General features: G+C 36.2%; 1 protein-coding gene across 1 annotated transcript in view; it reads right to left on the bottom strand.

The window, feature by feature from the left end:
* DNAH14 (dynein axonemal heavy chain 14) overlaps nt 1-7,767 on the bottom strand; it is a 554,037-nt gene that overhangs the window by 204,987 nt on the left and 341,283 nt on the right. Inside the window, exon 51 of the mRNA XM_003791010.1 lies at nt 842-1,012. Within this exon, the coding sequence (XP_003791058.1) occupies nt 842-1,012 (171 nt within the window). The remainder of the gene's footprint in view (nt 1-841; nt 1,013-7,767) is intronic.

The following is a 7,767-nucleotide window of genomic DNA, read 5'->3' as shown; positions in this document are numbered from 1 at the left end:
CCTCCCCCTCCCACCCGCTTCCCATATTCTAAGGCTATAATTAGGTTATGACATTCCTATAAAAGCTATGAATTAGTTTCAAAGTAGGGCTGTGTACATTGGATACTTTTTCTTCCATTCTTGAGATATTTTGCTAAGAATAACATTTTCCAATTCCATCCATATAAACATGAAGGAGGTAAAGTCTCCATCCTTCTTTAGGGCTGCATAGTATTTCATGGTGTACATGTACCACAATTTATTGATCCATTCAATATGATATTGGCTGTGGGTTTGCTGTAGATGGCCTCTATCAGTTTAAGAAATGTCCCTTCTATACCAATTTTCTTAAGTGTTCTGATCATAAAGGGATGCTGGATATTATCAAAAGCTTTTTCTGCATCAATTGAGAGAATCATATGGTCTTTGTTTTTTAATTTGTTTATGTGCAGAATTATATTTATAGATTTACATATATTGAACCAGCCTTTAGTCACATTATTTTTGTGTGACTTAGTACACTGAAACCCTTTCCTTTGGGACCTAGAGTAAAAGACAGGTAGTGAGAAAACTAAAGTTCAAATGGATGGAGAAGAAGAGTCTTCCCGAGGTATCAAGAGGATGGACAGTTTGATAGTCCTAAATAATGGGCAGTTTTGAGGCCCCTAAGAGGAAAAAAGCATGAGCAAAGACAATAAGATCTTATCATCTCCATGACATCTATACTTTTAGACATTTTCAAATGAAAATGGAATTGTTAATAAAATAAAGTTAATTAATAGTATAGAAATGTTTGAAGACTTTTATGAAATAACATTTTTGCTCAATAATCTATTTAAAATAATTTAAAATATAAAGTTACCTGAAAATAGGTCCTAAATTCCTTTGCAATCAACTGAAAGAAAAGCTCTTGTTCAGTGGAATCATTTAAGCGATCACAAAACACTCGAGTTGCTTCATGAATAAAAAGCCGAGCAGCCATCTCTCTGGAGTTAATAACAACCTTTTCAGCTTGCAGCAATCCTACGAGAAGCTATTTTTAAAAAATATTTTTTAAATATTAACATTAATATATAAAGTAAAGACTCACATTTTGTGGCTTATGTCACATAACAATAAAAATAATTATTCAGGGGAAGAATTGTCAATTTCTACAAGAAGTAATCTGAAGTTTAAATGATATGGGAAAGTTATATGTCAGGAAAAATAGGCATTTAATGACTCTTGGTGGAGGGACATCAAGGATTCCTCAGCCACATCTAATGGAGGCCTTGTTATGACAGGAGTCTGGACCATAGTGCTGACTTGGAGGCAGGGTGTTGAAGGTGATATAGAGATACCCCTTAATATTATTATGTGTTAGCATTCTAAATTTGGATTTTAAATAATCTTATAACCCATTTCAAAGGTTGTATGTGCTATTTAGAGCTAATTTCTCATAGCCAGAATAGATATTGAATTCAAGAATTATTTTTCTTAACATTAATTTTGAAAATTATTGGGCTAAGGCTGATAACTAAATCAGTACTGTTTGCAAAAATCTGTGAAAATTCAACTACATTTATGAAATGTATAACATGCTTCCACTTTCATAGCCACAATAAAATCTCAGAAACAAAGTAAAACCAAAATTTGTTATTTTTCACTTTTTTCTTTGCTAAAGATCTTGGGACCAGAGTGCCAGCTTTCTTCCACTTAGACTCTTCTCCCTCTCCCTCATATTATAGCTGCCAACACAGCTGTGACAGTTCCCATGTATGTAGGTTGGTCCCATGTGTGCCCCAAGGATAACTGAGCTGAGGTTTTTAGAGCTGCTGTTTTTTCTTTTCAGCATGCTGACCACACCAGGTTTCTATAAAGAATGGGACTTATGCCTTTCCTCTTAAATACCTGCAACAGACCAAGGGGTGCTCAGACTATGTGCAACTTTCCCACTGACCCTCCCTAGTGCTGCTTGCCTGGTTGATCTAGCAGAGTAGAGCATAACCCAAAGCAGAGGGACATTAAGACTACTTGAGCATGGGTCAATGGCACTTGGGCTTCTTCCATGATTCAGCAATTATGAATTGGGCTGTAATAAATTGTGGTATATGTATACCATGGAATATTATGCAGCCTTAAAGAAAGATGGAGACTTTACCTCTTACCTGTTTACATGGATGGAGCTGGAACATATTCTTCTCAGCAAAGTATCTCAAGAATAGAAGAAAAAGTATCCAATGTACTCAGTCTTACTATGCAACCAATTTATAGCTTTCTTATGAAAGCTATAACTCAATTATAGAACAAGAAGAAGAGGAAAGAGGAGAGGGAGGGGGAGAGAGGGGAGGGAGAGGGTGGGAAGAAGGAGGGTGTTTGGTGGGACCACACCTACAGTGCATCTTACAAGGGTACATGTGAAATTTACTAGGTGTAAAATATAAATGTCTAAACACAATAACCAAGAAAATGCTGTGAAGCCTATCTTGACTAGTTAGATGAAAGCATTTTAAATTGTATGTAAAACCAGCACATTGTACCCCATGATTGCATTAATGTACACAGCTATGATTTAATAATAAAAAAAAAGAAAAAAATGAAAGAAATAAACCTGAGGGGGAGAAAAAGACTACTTGAGTAACTACATGGACAACTCAGAACCAGCACACTTCTGGCATAGTCAAGGATTGAACTTGGGGGCCAGAAGACTGGCCCACAGGCTGGGTCTTGTACTCTCAGGACTCAACCTTGTTGTGTGGTGGGGAGATTTAAGAACTAATCCTGAGAAATGAAGGAGCCCAACAGGCAGAACTAAAAGGAGCATGTGGTCTGGGTCCAAGCTGTAGTGAACTTGTGGAGTACCCTTCCTCCCATAGGAATACTATGGAGTCAGTACAGGGCAGGATCCTTGACAGGGAAAATTCCAGCTTGCAGAAACATTTCTGGTAAACTTGGCTGGTTTGGGTTGCTGCTTGTGACCAGACACTTGAAGGAGACCTCAGGTCAGGGGAGGAGGAAGAAAAGAGCAATCCACTCTCACTTGCCAGACTATGAATCCTGGGCTGCCTCTCTTTGTGAGTAGGGCCAATTCAGCAACTCCCTGGTGACTTTCCTCTGTATCCTGGGAGCTGATCCTTGACCCCTGCTGGGACAGCTCTTGGGCTTTTGTGGCGCCTGAATGCAGGCTCACCTGGCCCAGCTACACATAGTCTCCCTTTTCCCACTTGCCTTGGCTGTGGTAAAGCACAAAAAGGAGTGACTGGGGAGCTTTAGGGCCTCACCTAGGACATCCAAGTGCTTCTCCTGATTGGCTAGAGCCAGTTACAAGGCCCCCAGAACACCACTGCATGTGGCTGTTTTCTGCAAGTGCCACTTACTGGCAGGGAGGACAACTGGTACAACCCAGTACAGATTAACTGATTCATTTATATAGGGCTTGGCTGAATCCCACCCACAAGTGTCAACTACTGATTTAAATATTAAACTAGGCATCCAAATATAATTCATACTATTAAGAAAGCTACAAGGCTGGGGGAAGAGAAAGAATTTCAAAGATCTTCATTTCCTCTTGTTTACAAGAGACAGGAAATTTGCTCACATAGTACATCACTATTACAGCTTACAAATAACTAGCAATGAGAAAACCACTACACTAAGGATATCTATAACTGAAGTATCTACCTGAACAGAGATCCCCAGCAAAGTGCCCATAAGCAAAGCCAAAGATCCATACTCAATATATGCAATAGGGATATTCTTAAGAGGGACAGGGGAAAAAGTCCCAAAGAAACAAAAGGTAATCCTACAATAGGAAGCAACAGCAACTCCAGGTATCAGGAAATCAGCACAAAAACTTCAAAAGTATAAAAAATCAGAGTGAAAGAAACCTCTGCAAAAGGATTAAACCATCTCTCTGGCAATAGATCTCAACCAAAAAGAAAATACTGAAATGGCACATAAAAATTTCAAATACAGATTGTAAGGAAGGTAAATGAGATCCAAGATAAAATGGAAAACCAACTCAAAGAAACCAGAAAAATAATTAGATCATGAATAAAAAAATTACTAAAGATCTAGATATATTGAAATAGAACAAAATAGAACATCTGGAAATGATAAACTCATTTAGGAGAATACAAAACATAGTGGAAAATTTTATGAATAGACTAAACCAAACAGAATAGTCTCAGAGTTTGACAACAATTAATTTTTTTTTTTGAGATGAAGTCTCATTCTGTTGCCCCAGGCTAGAGTGCTGTGCTGTAAACCTAGCTTACAGTAACCTCAAACTCCTGAGTTTAAGTGATCCTCCTGCCACATCTTCCCGAGTAGCTGGGACTACAGGCACCCACCACAATGCTTGGCTATTTTTTCTATTTTTAGTTGAGACAGGGTCTCCTTCTTGCTCAGGCTGGTCTCAAACTCCTGACCTCAAGCAATCTACCTGCCTCCGCTTCTCAGAGTGCTAGGATACAGGCATGCTCCACTGCACCCAGCCTGAAGACAATTATTTTGAATTAACCTACTCAAAAACAAAAAAGAAAGGGCTGAGCATTGTGGTTCATGCCTGAAATCCTTGCACTCTGGGAGGCAAAGGCAAAAGGATCACTTGAACTCAGGAGTTCAAGACCAGCCTGAGCAAAAGCAAGACCCTGTCTCTAAAAAAAAATAGAAAATTTAGCCTGGCATAGTGATGCAGGCTTGTAGTCACAGGTAGTTGGGAATCTGAGGCTGAAGGATCACTTGTGCCAGGAAAACATCAAGTATAATAACTTACAAAGAAAAACCCAATAGACTTTTCAACAAAAACCTTACAAGTCAGAAAGAAATAGGTACTAACTTTACTCTCCTTAAGGAGAAAAATTTTCTTTTAGCCAAGAATTTTGTACATTGCCAAATATAAATAAAATCTCTTTCCAAGACAAGCAAACACTAAGAGAATTTGTCAACACTAGACCTGGCCTAAAAGAAATGATTAAAAATGTTCCATACATGGAAATGATTAACCAATATTCACTAGTATAAAAGCACTAAAAAGTTAAAACTCATAGCTTTTATAAAACATTAGTACAAGGGAGAGAACAAAGCAACTATGTAATAATCAGAATGATGTCTGGTAGAGTATTCAATATATCATCACTAACATTGAATGTGAACAGTCAGTCATAATGCCCCCTTAAAAGATACAGATCAGCTGAATGGGTAAAAAAATAAACCCCAAATATATGCTATTTTCAAGAAACCCATTTGACTTGTAAAGATTCTCATAGACTCAAGATAAACGAGTGGAAAAAATATTACATGCAAATGGCAACCAAAAGTGAGCAAGAGTAGCTATTATCATATCAGAAGAAATAGACTTTAAATCTACAATGGTAAAAAGATGAAGATGGTCATCTTCCATTTACATTAATGGTCATCCACCATTTATATTAATATTAAAATTAATATTATATTTATTTTTATTAATATAAAATAGTTTACTATTTGAAATTGCACATGAACTATGAGGACACCCTGCATAATGACAAAGGCATCAATTCAACAAGAAAATATAATAATTCTAAATATACATGCACCTAACACAGAAGCTCTCAGATTCATAAAATAAATTCTACAGAGCCAAGGAAAGAAACAGCAATATCATAATAGCTGTGAACTTTACACTCCATTGACAGAAATAGACAGATCATCGAGGTAAAAGATAAACAAAGAAATAATGAACTTAAATGGGACTCTAGAACAAATGGATTATCAGATATTAACAGAAAATTCTATGCAAAAGCTGCAGAATGCACATTCTTTTCTTCAGCACAAGGAACATTTGTCAAGATGGATCATATGTTAGGCCACAAAACAAGTCTCATTAAATTTAGAACAATCAAAATTATACAAAGTATCTTCTCAGATTATAGTAGAATAAAACTGGAAATTAATTCCATGAGAAATTCTCAAAATTACACATGGAATTACGCATGGAAATTAAAAATCCTGCTGCTGGACAATTCTTAGTAATTCACAAAATCAAGACGGAAATAAAAAAAAATTTCTGAATCGAATTACGAAGATAACACAAGCTTCTCAAATCTAAGGGATACAGAAAAAGCAGTGTTAAGGGGGAAGTTCACCACCTTAAATGCTTATGCCAAAAGTAACTGGACAAAGAAGAATAAACCAAACTCAAATTTACCAGAGGAAAAAAATAACAAAGCTCAGAGCAGAACTAAACAAAATGGAAATCTAACTAACTCAAAGAAAAAGTTGGTTCTTGGGAAAGATTGATGTAATTGATAGACCACAAACTAGATTACCAGAAATAGAAGAGAGAGGACAAATAAGTTCGATCAGAAATCAAAAAGGAGACCTTGCAACTGATAGCACAGAAATACAAAATATCATCTGTGACTATTATGAAAACCTCTATATATACAAAATATAAAACTTGGGAGAAATGAATAAATTGTTGGAAGCCCACAACCTTCCTAGCTGAATCAAGAAGAAATAGAAATCCCAAACAGATCAATAATCAGTAGTAAGATTGAAACAGTAATAAAAAGTCTCCCAACAAAAAGGTCACAAGCCAGACAGATTCACATCCAAATTATATCAGACCTATGAAGAACAACTAGCACTAATTCTACTGAAACTGTTCCATAACATTGAGGAGATCACACTCCCTAACTTGTTCTATGAAACAAGTATTATCTTAATACTAATGCCAAGAATTGACAGAGCAAGAAGGGAAAACAATAGACCAATATCTCTTATGAATATAAATGCAAATTTCCTCAACAAAATACCAAAAAACTGAATTGAATAGCACATCAAAAGTATAATCTACCATGATCAAGTGGGTTTCACCCCAGGGATGCAAGAATGGTTCAATATATATATGCCAAAAAACAAGGATGCTCACCAACACCACTTTTATTGAAAATAATACTGGAAACTCTAGCTGGAGTAATCAGGCAAGAGAAAGAAACAAAGGCCAACTAAATTGGGAAAAATAAGTTCAAACTATCTCTGTTTGCTGACATTGTGATCTGATATCTAGAAAATCCCAAAGACTCAACCAAATGACTCCTAGAACTGATAAATAAATCTGGCAAAGTCTTAGGTTACAAAATCAATATACATAACTCAGTAGCATATCCATATACTAATAATAGCCAAGTTTAGAGGCAAGTCAAGAATGCAGTACCATTTACAATAGCTTCAAGGAAAATAAAATACCTAGGAATATACTTACCAAGGAAGTGAAAGATTTCTACAAGAAGAACTATAAAACACTAATAGAAGAAATCATAGATGACACAAACAACACATTTTATGAAGCAAACATCACCTTGATGCCCAAATCAGGAAAAGACCCAACAAGAAAAGAAAATTATAGAGCAATATCACTAATGAATATTGATGTGAAAATATTCAGCAAACCCATAGCTAATATTGTATTGAATGGAGTTAAATTGAAATCATTTCCACTCAGATCAGGAACCAAGCAAGGTTGCTCATTGTCTCCATTGCTCTTTAACATTGTAATGGAAGTTTTAGCCATCACAATTCGAGAAGAAAAGGTGGTCAAGGGTATCCATACAGGGTCAGAAGAGATCAAACTTTCACCCTTTGCAGATGATATGATTGTATATCTGGAAAACACCAGGGATTCTACTGCAAAACTCTTAGAAGTGATCAAGGAATACAGCAGTGTCTCAGGCAACAAAATCAACACTCATAAATCAGTAGCCTTTATATATATCAACAATAGGCAAGCTGAAAAAAGAGTCAAGAACTCTATTTTGTTCACAG

Source organism: Otolemur garnettii, unplaced genomic scaffold (assembly GCF_000181295.1).
Source record: "Otolemur garnettii isolate 467f Iridium unplaced genomic scaffold, OtoGar3 scaffold00045, whole genome shotgun sequence".
Taxonomy (NCBI): domain Eukaryota; kingdom Metazoa; phylum Chordata; class Mammalia; order Primates; family Galagidae; genus Otolemur; species Otolemur garnettii.
This window is presented reverse-complemented; position numbering and strand designations above follow the sequence as displayed.